The sequence below is a fragment of the Aphis gossypii genome, chromosome 2, assembly GCF_020184175.1.
Source record: "Aphis gossypii isolate Hap1 chromosome 2, ASM2018417v2, whole genome shotgun sequence".
In the NCBI taxonomy this organism is placed as follows: Eukaryota; Metazoa; Arthropoda; class Insecta; order Hemiptera; family Aphididae; genus Aphis; species Aphis gossypii.
In genome coordinates, this window is record NC_065531.1 from 8,342,308 (window position 1) to 8,358,252 (window position 15,945).

A 15,945-nucleotide genomic window follows, 5' to 3' on the forward strand; every position below is an offset into this window, starting at 1 on the left:
TATTTATAACATACTTGGATATTATTTTAAGATAAGAAGATATATGATTGCTCAAATAGATATATTTACAATATAATATATCTGGGTAATGGTTATTGCATTTATTTCAATTATAAAATTGTTATAGCACTGTTTTAATAATTGTACATTCAAAATAATATACAAAATAGTTTTTATGAAAAAAAATTAATATTTAAATAATGTACTAATGATTGGAAAACACAGTTTAAATTTCTATTCATCACTATCCAACATTGAATCAAGCCAATGCCCTGCATTATGATTGATTATTTCAATTGTATTATCATCTTTAATGGACATTTTTTGACTTTCAACTATGATTGAGTCAGTTTCGCCATTATCTACAAAAAAATTATAAAAATATAAATGACTTTTCTATTTTTCATCACAATGAAAGTAAATATCAAAATTCTTATTATACTTATACTAGTAACAGGTTTTTGTTCATCTTGTAGTATGTTAAATAAAGGTTTCCTATTTCCCAATATTTCTTCTAGTTCTATATTAGATTTAATCTCACAACCAAAAGGAACATTACTAACTTCTGAAACATTTAAAATTAAAATATTAGTTTTGTTTAAACTAATCTATGAACAATTTTAAATCAAAAATAAATCATTGATATCAAAAGAGAGATATCTATGGGTAAGGTATGTTGTTTTGAGTAGAACTACACTATGAATATATATATGAATATGGCTAAGTCTTCCAACACTAATTTGATTTTTTTTTTTTTATAAATTCCAAAATAAAAAATAATTAATTATTTTAATTCAAATAAAATTTAATGTTATTTATAATTTAGATAATATTTAACTATATAACTATATTGATATAAAAATTTCAATTTAAAGAATCAATCAGGTTCTGCTCACTACATAAAATTATTGAACTAATAAAAATCACACACAATTTGAAGATAAAAACTTAATTATTATTCTACTTTTATATTATTTATTTATATTTTTGTTATTAATTTTTTACATAATAATTGAAAAAAATTGCATTGTAATATCAAGCCATACAATTAAATATATTTTGAACAATAATATAGTAGATTAATTAATTTTATTGATACCTAATTGATAATCTATGAACTCATATTACCTGAATTACTTAAAAACAATTTATTTGTATCTGCGGGTGCTTGACTATTTTCAGTGGAAGTTTGCAAGACAGTTTTAATACTTAATAATTTTGAATTACATTGCGCTAAAAAAATATATATAAATCAATTTTAAAATGTATTCTAAATTTAAGATTTTATATTTAATGTATTATTTACATACATGTATGTCGGCTCAAAGCAAGTGATGATTCTACTTCAAATTCTTCTAATTGCTCTGTCTAAATTTAAATTTATTAGGATTTAAATAAATTACCAAACATAATACTTAGGAGTTACATACAGTAAATAGTTCAACAGGTATATCATGCTGTATATTAAATGGTATACTAGCTATACTTGCAGCTAGATGTGTCATATCAATAGAATCAAATATTCTAAAATCTTCTTGTTCTACACCCCAATTTTTTTCGGAAGAAAATTCAAAATGACCACCACCTAAAAATCCAACAAAATTTCGAAACTGGATTAGTGGAGGACCAATTGTAATTATATTTTGTACTTTAAAATTAATTTTACCTTGATAAACGTTAGTATTCGAACTACGAGGATTGGTCATATTGATATAATTTTGTGGTTAATGCAATATACTCAAATAAACCGTTAAATTACGCTTATGATCGACAAAATTACACAAACGAGTATTGAAAATAAAAGTCTGATTTAAACTTGTAAGTCAACGGTCATTCACTCATAAGTCATAATTCATATTATGTAACATTAAACTATTAGAGTAGTTATGCCGCCCATTCAGGTCATTATTAAAAAAAAGAACTAAATGATAATTATTGATAAGATAATTCAGTAAATATTTATTATATGGTTTTACCAATGTGGTAAATTATCGTAAACTCGTGTGAAAGCCCCCGTCACCACCACCGAGGCTCAGAAGTTAGGCGTTTGTCTAATTGATTATGACGAGTTGTCCATTTTTATATTCAATTTTGTTATCAGTGCCAGTCGTGGCCTATCATCAATGGGTTTCACTGTTTTCAATGTTTTCATCGTGTCCCGTAAACGCCGTCACTACTCTCCGCTCACCATAAAATATAAATCCAGTACGCCACTCTAGTTCAGAACAAAATAATAATAAAAAACAATAATAATAATAATAAACATCTGCTACGCGATACGATACGAGTGTATGATACTATGTTGTTCGCCGTTCGGACACACCGACAACATCATCTACCTTACATTATACACTAATTATTGTTGTAAATTACATTTCGAATAAAATCACCGTCGACAATTTTTGCGTAGAAAACCTGACGAAATCCAGTGAAATTATAACGTCGGAATATGTCGAGTGGCAGAACTTAGTCGAAGGTTAACCGCAACTGCTCGTACGTCTTGCCGACGTCCCGTGTGCGAAATCGTCTGGTACTCTGGTTTCGTTTACAACCAATCGCTTCACGTTTCATGTCACTTCATTTTGTATTTCGGTGCAAAAAGATATAACAGTTATTATGACATAAACGAATGTGTAATTATCGAATGATTGAGAGTCCGCACTTGCGTTATCGATGCGTACATGCTTAGCCAACGATGGGTTATGTCCCGTCGCAACGCCGCCGCCACTGTGTGATCACCATAGCGATCGACAACGCCGTCTATTGAATCTTCGGTCAAAGAATTGTGATTAATTTATTTTATTTTGGTTGATCGGTCAAACCGACAGCGAGATTCTTGTATGTAATGGATAATCAGAGAGTATGCAAATTAAAGTTCAGAAAACGAAAGGCAGCACCGAACGTAACGTTTTGCATGAAAACAGAGAGAAATGCGTCGAATAAAAAAGTAAGGGCGATTCATTATGTTAGCTAACTGCAGAGAATGCAGCCCTAACAATGTTTTGTTTTTTAACTAATTTTGATTTGAAATATTTTTTTGGACCTTTTCCGTTAGTTCACTACCACTAGGTACTTTTTTTGATTTTTCTGTTCATTCACTAACATTAATCCATAAACATATTATTTAGATTCTGGGGGTATGAAGTGTGCTTTATGTGTATATAGTTACTACCAATAACTATATGCGTGTTTCGGCACTCGTCGCTACGCTCCGCACAAATCGAAAATATCCCTCGACTTGCTATGCAACGCCACCTCAAATAAGTCACAGGGTAAGTTATGTCGTAGTATATGGGCAGTGATTATCCTGTGACTTACTTGAGGTGGCGTTGCATAGCAAGTCGAGGGCTATTTTCGATTTGTGCGGAGCGTTGCGACGAGTGCCGAAACACGCATGTGTAGTCATTGGTAGTGAATAAACGGAAAAGGTCCATTTTTTTTTACTTTAGAAAGGGAATAAAATCAAATGATAGTTTTGACTCATTAGCACAAAATTATCTTACTGAAATATTGTATTGTTGTTTTTTTTCTGGATATTTCTAATAATTTTTAAATATCCATTATTTATATTACAAATTTATCACCAAGATTCATATATTAACAAATATGCTGAATGAGAGAGAAAAATTTCCTATGATTGCGTAGATAAACTATAATAGTATAAGAATGTACATTGTAATAAAATACTTTTAGACAATAATTACGATAACAATTATCAAATTTTCATTATTTAGAGTGTTCCTAGGATTTCCTATAGATAAGTAATGAAAATGTCTTAAGTCTTAAATACATCAGATGTTTAGCAAATTCTGTTATTTAGGGGGTGTCAATTAAGGGAGATTTTGCTGTATATCATGTATATTAATATTTAAATTTCTAATATTTTTGGTTTAAAAATTAATTAACTAGGGCACCTACTTATAAAAATATTAAGAAAAAAATGATGTTCATTATGTCAGTAAATATGTAATATAAATTGAAATTAAAACTCTCAAAGTTTCAACCATAATTTTTTCATTTAATTCAACCTGAATAATACAGTTATTGCTATTTTAGGTATTATATTTATTGAAACAAAATCTTTATTTTTGTTATTTAATAAAATATAACAGTATATTTAAAATAAATCAAATTGTTTCTTATAAACTATTTTTTAATGTGGTATTTTTAAAATAGTAGATTTGTATATACATTTATAAACAACACTATCTATATTTTAATTTATTTTGAATATTTACAGATATTAGAAATAATTCAAAAACCATTATCTGAGCGAACCATTGATGACAAAGAAATTCTTAATACATGTAAAGATACAGTACAGAAGATATCTCAAAGGTATTTTTTTTATGTTATTCTTGCTAGTTACTACCTATTCAATAATTTATCATTTAATTTGATTTAATAAAGTGAGCATTTTAAATTAGTATTATTATAGTTTTTATAATATCATACTTCTATGTTTTTTTTTTTTTTTTATTGAAATTAATACCAATTATAATTATGAAAAATGCTGTGTTTCAAACCAGTTTTAGTTGTTTTACAAAGATTGTTTTATAACTAATTAATAGAATTTATAAATATTTATATTAATTTTTCAATTTTATATTTTAGGTTGGATAGACAAAAAAAATTAAAAGAGCGATGTCAAGAATTTGAAGACCCAATTGAAATACTAGATAAAAAATGTGAAGAACTTGCAAAGGCTATTTCGTCTGCATCCAATTTAGTAGTTTATACTGGTGCAGGAATAAGTACGGCAGCTAAAATACCTGATTATAGAGGCTCAAATGGAATATGGACATTATTAGATCAAGGAAAAGATATTGGGTATGTAATTTACATAAAACTACAAACAATTCTAGTTTTTTTGCATTAGTAAAATTTACACCATAAAATTCCTAACAAATTTGAAATTTATTTTATTAAACTGTATACCTACCTAATAATGATAATTTAATATATTCTATTAATTAAAAAATTAATTTGTCATAACTAGAGTGTTGATATAAACACTAGTCAAGTATATACTATATACTAAACATGATGAAATATGAGTAATGTATGTTTTTTTAAAAGTACAAATATATACATAAAAATATAAAAACTATCAAAAAAATAAAAACATATTATATAATTTTTAAAATCATTTTTATTATTTATAATTTATAAAAATCATGTCATAAAAATATAAAAAAGTTGTAATGTTAATAAATTACTCACAAGAACACTAGTTTTTGTGTAACTTAAAAACTCATCAAACTTTTAATTTTGTGGATATCTACCATTCCTTTTGTCACCTTCTTTCGAAACAAAGAGGAAGAATCATTGATTCAATTCAGCAGTGTTGTTCTGTAATACGCCATGAACACTATATTCTGTTTAAGCACTAGTTGTCAATATAGAACTGATTGAATGAGAGTAATTTTGTGGAACGTAAATCCAATAGATCCCTTAAACATTGTTATTTTTTTCAGATAATTTTGAATAATCGATTATTTTAAACTTTAAAGTTCATTAAAATATTCATTGAAACGTCACTTAATTCATTTCATTACAATAATTTATGTTTAAATCCCATTAAAATAAATAAATACGAAAAATTTAAAATTTAATACGCCTAATAAAGTAATAAATATAAAATAATTATTTATAAAGAACTAGCTATCCCCTATGCACTTTGTTGCCTGTATAAAATGCATCTATGTTAAATTTGGTTGCTTAATGCTAACATTTAGTATACCACTTATGAATAAATAATATTTTTGGTTTTCTGATTTGATGTATAGATGTTATTTCTAACAAACCAACTTTACATATTACCAGTGTTTTAAAAAAATAATTTTTTCTTTTTTTTTGTTGAACGACCCAAATCTGATTTTCTTTCATTTTGGACCAAACATAAACAAAATTTAAAGTGTGAACCAAAAACAACAGAAACGTTTTGTACCGTTACACTACATCAACTATTACAAAAATACTAAGTTTCTAATAATAACTAATAATTGGTGACATGAATGAAAAAAAAATTTTTTTTATGCGCTTACTTTTCAATTATTAAAAAAAATTAACATAATTTTTCATTAACTTATAGAATCAAAAAAAGGTTTAAAATCTGCTCTATGGTATACTCTTAATAAAAAAAAAAAAATCAAGATAATATATATCTTATTATCTTATTATGTATTATCTCTATCGGATGAGTAGTTTCAGAGAATATACACGACAAACATTTCCATTTTTATATTTATATATATAGATTTTAAGATAGATATTTAGTTCTACAAACTTTTGTATAGAACTACTAAAGAAAAATATTTTTGAATATTCATCTAATCATCTATAATTAATTACAATTAAATATATTCCATACCATTCAAAGATAATATATTATAAGGTAACATTAATTATTATTAATACTCTAAAAGAATACACAAACATATTAATACTAAGATATTAATTATTTATTTAGATGTCACGACTTAAGTCAAGCAGAACCAACCTTAACGCATATGGCATTATATCGATTATATCGTGAAGGATTACTCGGGCATGTCGTTTCTCAAAACTGTGATGGGTTGCATTTGAGAAGTGGTCTACCAAGACCAGCATTGTCAGAAGTTCATGGTGATATGTTTATTGAGGTATTTAAAAATTATTTATTTATTTAAAATACTATTTTTTCATTATAATTTTAAACATTTAAATTTAAATTAAATATTAACTTATAGGTATGCATCAATTGTAAGCCAAACAGGCATTATTTACGAATGTTTGATGTAACTGAACATACAGCAAGATTTAATCATAAAACTCTAAGATTATGTTATGCTTGTCACAAACCTTTGAAAGATACAATTGTTCATTTTGGAGAACGTGGTAAACTCCAATGGCCAATTAATTGGTCAACAGCTTGTAAACACGCAGAAAAAACTGATGTAATTTTGTGTTTAGGATCCAGTTTAAGGGTAATATTTATGATTGAATTTTATTGGCTTTGAATGTTATCTGACAAAAAAAGAAATGGTATTATATGAACTTTTAAATTATTATAAAGATTCTTTTTAATTTTGTATTTTGTGACTAGTTTTTGTTGGTGTTTAAATGTATATTAGCATAATTTACATAACTATAATTAATTATATTAATAATATATAATTCCAATTTTCTTTTTTTTTTTATCAGTTAACTAAAATTAATTAATGAAAATTAATGAAACACTAAGTATTAAACAATAATATCCCTATAAACATATTTTATTAGGTTTTGAAAAAATATCCATGGCTCTGGTCCATGGATAGACCAGCTAAGAAAAGACCAAAGTTATATATTGTGAATCTTCAATGGACTCCTAAGGATGATCAAGCTACTTTAAAAATAAATGGTATAAAATAATTGCTCTTACTTAATATTAAAAATATAATAGTTAAAATAATTAAATAATGTTCTAGGTAAATGTGATGAAATTATGAAAAAAGTAATGTCAATCTTGAATTTGGATATTCCTAAGTATCAACGTTGTCTGGATCCTATATTTCATCATGCCACAATGTTGGTAGCAGCTGAAGAACATACAACAGTACATCCTGTTTTAGCTGTTCCAACTGATGATGTTCAAAAAACCGATTCAAGTACAATAACAAAATGTGAAAAAGTAGAATTAGATATAAGTAATAATAAAAATAATACCAAAATGTGTTCAGGATCAAAAGACCTAATTCAACCAGTTGATCTCAGTTTAGTAAAATTAGAAAATAATAAATCCATAGTTGATCAAAGTGAATCAATTAATTCTCCGTCGTGTTCAAATATGGATATTGTTCCAAATTTAAATAATTTTTGGAGGCCTTTTATTGAAGGTGTAGATCCAAATTCATTGGAAGGTCGCAATATGCTCTCATTGGTTGAACCAATAGTACCATACTTAAATCCATTTTTTATCAATAATATGGAAACTTTAGGATTGTCTCCAACGCCTGTTGATCAGTTTTACAAGAACTTTGTATATCAAGCATGTATTGGATTAGCTGCTGTTGAAAAATTACAAATAGAAAAAAAACTGACAAACAATTTAAAAAAAAAGAAAAAAGATATTAATGAAGATAAAGATGATATTAAAAAAACAGATGTTTCTATAAGTCGATATTGTACATTTTGTCATCCAGTTTATGGTTCAACTAAATGTCTATTTTATCATAAATATGAGTCAAAGTTCAAAGAAAATGTAGCCAATTGTCTGTGTTGTGATGATGATACAGATGAAGAAGATGAAAATGAACTGAAAACTGAAGATATAGCTGATAAGAATGATGAAGTTATAGAAAAAGCCAAAGTTACTGCAGGTTGGTTTGGGAAAGGTTACAAGAAAAGAATTAAAAAAAAGAAATAGGTATAATAATTTAATTTAAAATTAGTTATTCTCATTATTTCTTTACCTTCCAGTATTTAAGTTAAGTTGTACTAAAATTGTAAGGTTGTATAATTCTAAGAATATCCATAGTCTTATAAGTATTTATCTGGTAACATTTATGATTTATGTTTACTCAGGCATGAAACTTATATCATCATATTTTTTATATTAAAATCATCTTTAGAATTGGCTTAGTTTTTTATAATTTAAAATTTGAATCTATTCTTACCTGTCCAGAATTTTAATTTATAATGTCCTAATCATATTTTCAATTTTTTCATTCTTCTGTTTATTGATTAATGATTATTTAATAATTTTCATTTACACTATTATTATTGTATTAGAAAAGTATTTTTTCTAATGAGATTTAAATATGGTTTACTGAAGTGCAATAATAATTTGTTGTGATTTATTCATTTTTTATTTTTACTATTATTTATCGATGTTTTTTTTTCTTTTGTGCTTTTACAATTTTGCTAGATAATAAAACACGTCTTCATTGTTTCAAATACAGTTGTACTAAATGTTTTAATATATATATATTATAAAATATTGTTTTAAAAGTAATGTCCTTTCCAACTCATTGATTTTTATTGGTAATGGTTTTTATATTATATTATAATAAATTAGTATTATTCTATTATAATATGTAACTAATTCACTGAATTAACTTTTAAAGACATAACTTGCTGTATTCCTTGGTATCTATTATTGTTTATGACAACTGGAATATTGAGTATAATGGATGATGGTGCATTTACAGAATTTGTATTCTAGCCATACAACTCAATCAAATGTAATTTTTTTTTAATCTGATATATTTTCATAAGTATATTATGTTGGAAAACCATTTTACGCTTCATAGTATTGGTCTTTTGTCTATGTTTGGTAGTTTGTTACAAGTTTAACATTGTTGGATTTAATTTTGATTCATGAGTCATGACTATATAATTATTTTGTTTAGTCTAGGATTGAATGTCAAACTATTCACACTTGATATTCTATTTTTATGAGCTGAGCTTTTTTTTACATAGGTACAATATACATTTTATATTTACATTATTGATAGATAAGTGTACATTAATTTTCAGATCCCAATATTATTATTTATTTGTATGGTAAGTGTTTTGAATTAATTAACTTGAAACAAATTCATCAAAATAATAAATGTATCTATTAAATAAAAATATAATGGTAAAATTTTCATGTGAAGATGCTATAGACTCAACGGTCATGGAACCTTTAACTGCAAATTCTATACTGTAAACTGCTTGTTGGTGATGAATGGAAGATAAATATTTGTATATGGTCTTATTGTTATTTATTACTATATCAAGTACGACACAAATTTCAAATAAACTTCTTAATATAATTGAAATTCATCTTAAAAATTAAATAATACGTTCTTAGTGAAACTCTTCCCAATCTATTGTTATACAAAAAAAAAATAATATATAATATCAATGTATAGCAAAACAATTTTATGTTAACAATATGATCAATTTATCTAATTAATTGTTTCCCCTATAAAAATTATCTACTGTCAATTTTAATTTTTCAAGTTATGAATATAATTTATTTAGGTACAGTTTTTATTCAGTTATGTTGAATCTTTTACCTATCAATTGAATTTACAAGGACTGTTCAAAAATAAATCCTTTCTCATTAAAAAAAAAAAAGTTATGTAATACAGTGAACTCTAGGTAACTTGAACCTTGATAACTCAACATTTTGGATAAAGATAACTCAAAGATTAATTAAACAAGATTTCAATATCTATTTCAAATTTTTTTATCCAAATTTAGAACTAAATGTATGTATATTATATTATATGAATAAGACGATATTGTCTCCGATATTTTGAGCAATGATAAAGAAGAAGTCGAAGACCCGCAATTAGAACCCTGTGGCCTACACCATCACAATTCACAAGTAAAAAAGTGACACTTGCTTTAGAAATAAAGCATTAATAAAATTAATACTAGCAGTTTACATTTTATATTATTTGGGTAATACTTAGGTAGGTACTTATAATTTTTGTATTCATAAGTCAAATTATAAGTGGTTTATGCATATATTCTTTATTCTAATTATATATTATATATAAAATATCTTACTTTTATTCATTAACATGAGTGTGTTTAATAGTTTTTAATTTTATTCACATTTGGATAAATATACAATATAGTATATACCTATGTAATCTATTAATTTTACAACATTATGTTTTTCGTCTGTTATCGCTTTTTGGTTCAGTAAAAAAGATTTTCAACTTAAGGGTAGTTTCTGGTGAATATGTTGTAGTCGCTACTTTAAGTCAAAAGTTAAACAGCGTTTGAAGTTAGAATTTTAACAAATTTTGTCCTAATTGTGAAAATTATCAAATTATTTTGTTTTTAAAAATTCAATTAGTAAATTTTCCATTCGAAAGTTTTAAAGTACATATTTGTTAATTTTTAAATTATTTTAACCTATATTCTTGCAACTTTTTACTTAATTTATCGTATACAAGAAGATTTTATTGGTGCCTATATAGATTTACATGCATTCGTGTTTACAATTTAAAGTTTAACCTAGAATCGTTATTGGCAAATAAGTCATTAGTCAGTATATGCTAAACATTAAAAAATATATTATATGATGATATATTAATCATCAATGATGAATCTGATTTAATTTAATGTATATATTTGATCAATAATATAGTAGATAATATTTAAAAGTTTTAATGTAGTTTTTACTTTTCAGTATTTTGGATATTAAAAAATTGGTACCTACAATATATAATAATAACACTAATAAAAATTAAATGACACATGTATGTTTAATTTTAATCATTAACATCACTAACTATTTATATTTCAAAATATGATTTATATCAGACTAGGTACCTGAAGGTACACATGAAGTTTGCTGTAGAGTGTAGGTACTATATACAACTATATTAGTCACGGCTTAGTTGCTCTGCTTTTATAATGCCATGAATATTTCTAGAATTGCCTACTTTTTTCGCCTTGTATTTATATAGGACTTCTAGAATCTTTGTAATTCGTATTTCTTAAGTATATTATATTATGCATTTATATTAACTATTTAAATATCCGTTTTGAAGGATCTCGATTATTTTGTGATCCTACATAATTTATGATCAATACAAATTTGTATTCATTTTTAAAGGAAATTAAAATCATATATAGGTTATAACTTATAGGTATAAAATTACAAGCGGAAAATAATTGTTTACTGCAATATTTCGTTAAATCTATATAACTAGGGTCTGGAACTTGATGCATTTTTTTTAATGGTCACATTCAAGGATCGTCTATACAGAAATTTGATTCATGAATTATCGAATTTAATGGTACAATTTTTATTTTGCATTTTTAGTATTGTTGGTGCTTTTTATTCATTTTTGTACCTTTTTTTTTTTTACATATATTTGCATTTTTCTTGTTTAAAGTTACATTTTATTATAAGACATAAGTATAGCATATGCAGTTTCCATTAGCTTGTCAATTATTAACGTTCGTAATATTCCTATAATCTGTCCTTAAATTCTTCAATCGTAGTACGGACGATAGTTTTCAATGTTTTCATAGATATGAAAGTTATGCCGCACGTATTGAAATACGAAATAAGTCGACCATAATTCATATATTATATTATGCATCATGTAATATGCTTGTATTTTTCTACCGAACAGATAGTCACATAAATATTTACCGCATGTAAATTTTATAATTTACTAGCTCTGACACAATTGTGTTTGAATATAATAATTATACATCAATATATAAAGAATAAAATATAGAAAAAATTAGTGGTCTGCAAGGCTGGGCATTAACGAGTTAATACCTAAGTTAAAAGTTAAGTTAATTTTAACTTAACTTACCTACTAGTTCGCTGTTTTAATTAACTTAACTCATTAGTATCTACGTTAACTTAAAATCAACTTGTATTATTTTTTAAATTCCCAATTAAGTTAATTTTGAATTTTCGTGTTGAAGTACCTAAGTATTTTAAGAACCATTGTGGATGAATTAGTAATTATTTTCTATAGTTTTATTCATACGATGGCATGACAGGGGTCGGTAAGTAATTTTTTTTAGGGTCCTTGATTAAAATAATAAATAAATGAAGCTCAGAAAAAAGTATTTTCTTGTAAAATCTTTTAAATAAATAAATTACACAATCTAATAAATTAAGATATTTTGACAATCCAGTTTTTGGTTTCCACCGTCCACCAGTTACCGACCGTTGCTCTAAAGATACGGGTCACGCGCTTGACCCCGCGACGCCACCGAATGAAGACTCATTATAGTCAAACAAATCTGAATATTATTACATTTGTAAAACTTGCCTGGCGTGTCTACCTGTTGTAGCTATCTGTATTCTGTTTGATCATAGAACCAGATTTTGAGACCTTGAGCCGGTGGGGTTGAATGTCTACTCTTTTAAAAATATTACTGCGTACTTCTTGATTCTAAAATTTCACCTGACACCTTTGCCCTAGTTTGGGTACACCACAGACTTCTATACTAACTATAATAATAAAAAAAAGTTATTATGCGACATGAAAATAGAACTGGCGAAACTAAGTAGCACAGCATGAACAGGTACCATTGGACCACCACAGATAAAAATAAAAGATAAAGTAAAACATCTCTGTGAGGAATGAAATGATGGCAGTAAGAATATTCCAAATTTTTTAAATGGTATTGTTAATTAATCATAGGCGGCGCTTGGCTCTTATTATCGGGGGGCAAAAATTAATCATAATTTACTGACCCATTTAAAAATTTTCTCATATTCAACTTATCTAATACATATACATTCTATCTAAATTTTACTTACTTTTTATCTCAATAAAAACAGATAACATCTCACACTCAAGTACTGTTATAATTTATGTTTAAATAATTTCCCAGTCAAGTGCCACTAATGGGTGGTTTTTTAGTTTCTTATTTCTATTTTTATTGTATTTTTGTTCAATCACCACATATACTATTGTGCTAAATAGTACAGATTTGCATCTTAATAAAAAAAAATATGTGGTATGTTATGTTATGTTTTAAAAGTAATCATAATATTGCATTAATATCCACAGTTTTCTAGAATTTACATTAGTTTATATTAATTTATGGTAATATTGATAATTCTGATCTGACTTACATGGGGAACAATTTTCTTATATAATCGTATAAAAGTAATTTCAACATAAATATTTTATAAAATTAAAAATTGTTTAAATAAAATTTAATTTATGAGGGGGCAAAATAATGAGTTTACCCTCTCAATATTTTTCCTGGGCGGCAACTGCCCTCTCATACCCGCCCTAAATGCCGCCTATGGTTAATTTTATTAGAAAATAATTTGCATCATCGAATTATTTAAAAAAATAAAATTGTCTACTAGTATATTATGTTTGTGAAGCATATTTTGTGATATTATTATTGCTATTAATATAATTTTATAATTTATCTTTTACTATTATAGTATAGGTTGAAATAATTTTACCAGATAATTTATAACCACTTCACCCATTTATAAATATTCGATACTTATAAATGAACATATTTTTATTTTAGTCATGATTAGCAACTAAGAATACGAATATGAAAAAAATCCCTTAAAAACCCGAATAAATCATTAATTAATGAAAAAAATGTATACCCATTAAAAATTTTGATTTTATCCAATATGACATGTTTTACTATGTTATACATAAAATAACAGTATTAATAGTACAATTAAAATAATAATTCAGGATTTATACGAATCCATCGTGTAACTCAGTGTAACTTCATAACGATACAGAATAAGATTACAAACGTTAAATAACTACACATTATTATTTAATATTTATTCTAATTTCTAAAATCGAAAGCGATGGACCGGCGGTCCGGTCCACGGTGTTAGAAAATCTTCGAAGACTGTGATGATTACTTATCACCAATCATGATTAAGCATACAATAACCACTAACCATGAAAAGCTTTATTTAAATATTGTACTATTTTTTATAGTGCTTATCACTCGCAACAACCTGCTTGAACCAAAAATAAGATAATCACTATTTAACTAGTCAGAATATTAATTATTAGAATTTAGCAGCTGTCAATGCTTAAGTGCTATACACACTACACAGTAATAAACCACAGGAATAAATTATTATTAATTATATTTGATTAGAATTTACCATACTTTGATTACGATTTATGGATAAAAGTTTTGTATAAAAACTGATAAAATTAAAGACGACGTATGTTTTGATCGAACTATTTAGTTGCCAAGTTATACGTATGTATCTACGATATTAAAACTTGAATTTAAATTATTAATAATTATAAGTAACAGGTAATTTACTTTAACATTTGAAAATTTATAATTTGTGTAGTAACTGTAATAGTAAAATGAGTTTTCATAGTAAAATAGTATTGATTACCGGTGCCAGTTCAGGAATTGGTGCAGCAACTGCAATACACTTTTCCAAATTGGGAGCAAAACTAGCACTTACAGGACGCAATCTTATCAACCTACAGAAGGTAGCCGATCAATGCGAAAAAAGTTGTTCACTTAAACCACTTGTGGTTACTGGTGATCTGACAAATGAAGATGATACTAAAAGAATTTTGGATTCTACTATTTCTCATTATAACCAACTGGACATTTTAGTTAATAATGCAGGCATTTTAGAAAACGGATCTATTGAGTCTACATCTCTTGATCAGTATGATCGGGTAATGAACGCTAATGTGAGATCCATTTATCATTTGACCATGTTGGCTGTTCCACATTTAGTAAAGACTAAAGGTAATATAGTTAACGTATCTAGTGTAAACGGAACCAGATCGTTTCCTAATGTATTGGCATACTGTATGTCAAAATCAGCGGTGGATCAATTTACAAGATGTGTGGCATTGGAATTGGCACCAAAAGGAGTTCGAGTCAATAGTGTTAATCCAGGAGTTGTAGTTACAAATCTTTTAACAAGACAAGGAATGAGTCAAGAAGACTATTCACAATTTTTAGAAAAAACCAAGTTCACTCATGCGTTAGGAAGACCGGGTACTGTCGAAGAAGTTGCTAAAGCAATTGCATTTTTAGCTAGTGATGATGCTAGTTTTACAACAGGTGATTCAGTTTTTATTGATGGAGGAAGACACGCTATGTGCCCAAGATAAAATATTTAAATAATAATTTTTATTTGTTTGTATAATTATATATCAAAATATGTCTCACATGAATATAATAAAATATACATTTTTATTGTTGTAATAAGACTGATTGATCTCAATTCTCAATTAAAATATAAGTTATAATTACATATCCTGGCTATTATCAAGAAACTTAAATAAATATATAATAGTTGTTAGTGGTTGATGAAAGTTTTATAATTTTAAGTTTCATTAAAATGTACAATGTATTGCATCAAATTCTTACACAAAATATTATAGGTACATATTATATTGTTATATAATATGGTATCTAAATTATGCGTTAAATATTACTAGACAACAATATTAATTATTATTA

General features: G+C 26.1%; 3 protein-coding genes across 3 annotated transcripts; 2 read left to right on the forward strand and 1 right to left on the reverse strand.

The window, feature by feature from the left end:
• Positions 1-78: 78 nt before the first annotated feature.
• LOC114124931 (uncharacterized) lies at positions 79-2,128 on the reverse strand. Its single transcript, XM_027988382.2, has 6 exons — positions 1,667-2,128; positions 1,431-1,585; positions 1,311-1,368; positions 1,129-1,233; positions 443-565; positions 79-362 (listed from the first exon to the last, which is right to left on the reverse strand). The coding sequence occupies exons 1-6, from the start codon at positions 1,704-1,706 to the stop codon at positions 235-237; spliced, it is 609 nt and encodes a 202-aa protein (XP_027844183.2). The 5' UTR covers positions 1,707-2,128; the 3' UTR covers positions 79-234.
• Positions 2,129-2,709: 581 nt separating this feature from the next.
• Positions 2,710-9,469, forward strand: LOC114124930 (NAD-dependent protein deacetylase sirtuin-7). The gene is made up of 7 exons (XM_027988381.2): positions 2,710-2,947; positions 4,241-4,338; positions 4,615-4,830; positions 6,473-6,644; positions 6,732-6,968; positions 7,264-7,384; positions 7,452-9,469. Exons 1-7 carry the CDS (start codon positions 2,846-2,848, stop codon positions 8,387-8,389), a joined length of 1,884 nt encoding a protein of 627 aa, XP_027844182.1. The 5' UTR covers positions 2,710-2,845; the 3' UTR covers positions 8,390-9,469.
• A 5,022-nt stretch (positions 9,470-14,491) lies between these two features.
• Positions 14,492-15,690, forward strand: LOC114124946 (uncharacterized oxidoreductase TM_0325-like). The gene has a single exon (XM_027988398.2). It carries the CDS (start codon positions 14,823-14,825, stop codon positions 15,591-15,593), a length of 771 nt encoding a protein of 256 aa, XP_027844199.2. The 5' UTR covers positions 14,492-14,822; the 3' UTR covers positions 15,594-15,690.
• The last annotated feature ends 255 nt before the right edge of the window (positions 15,691-15,945 follow it).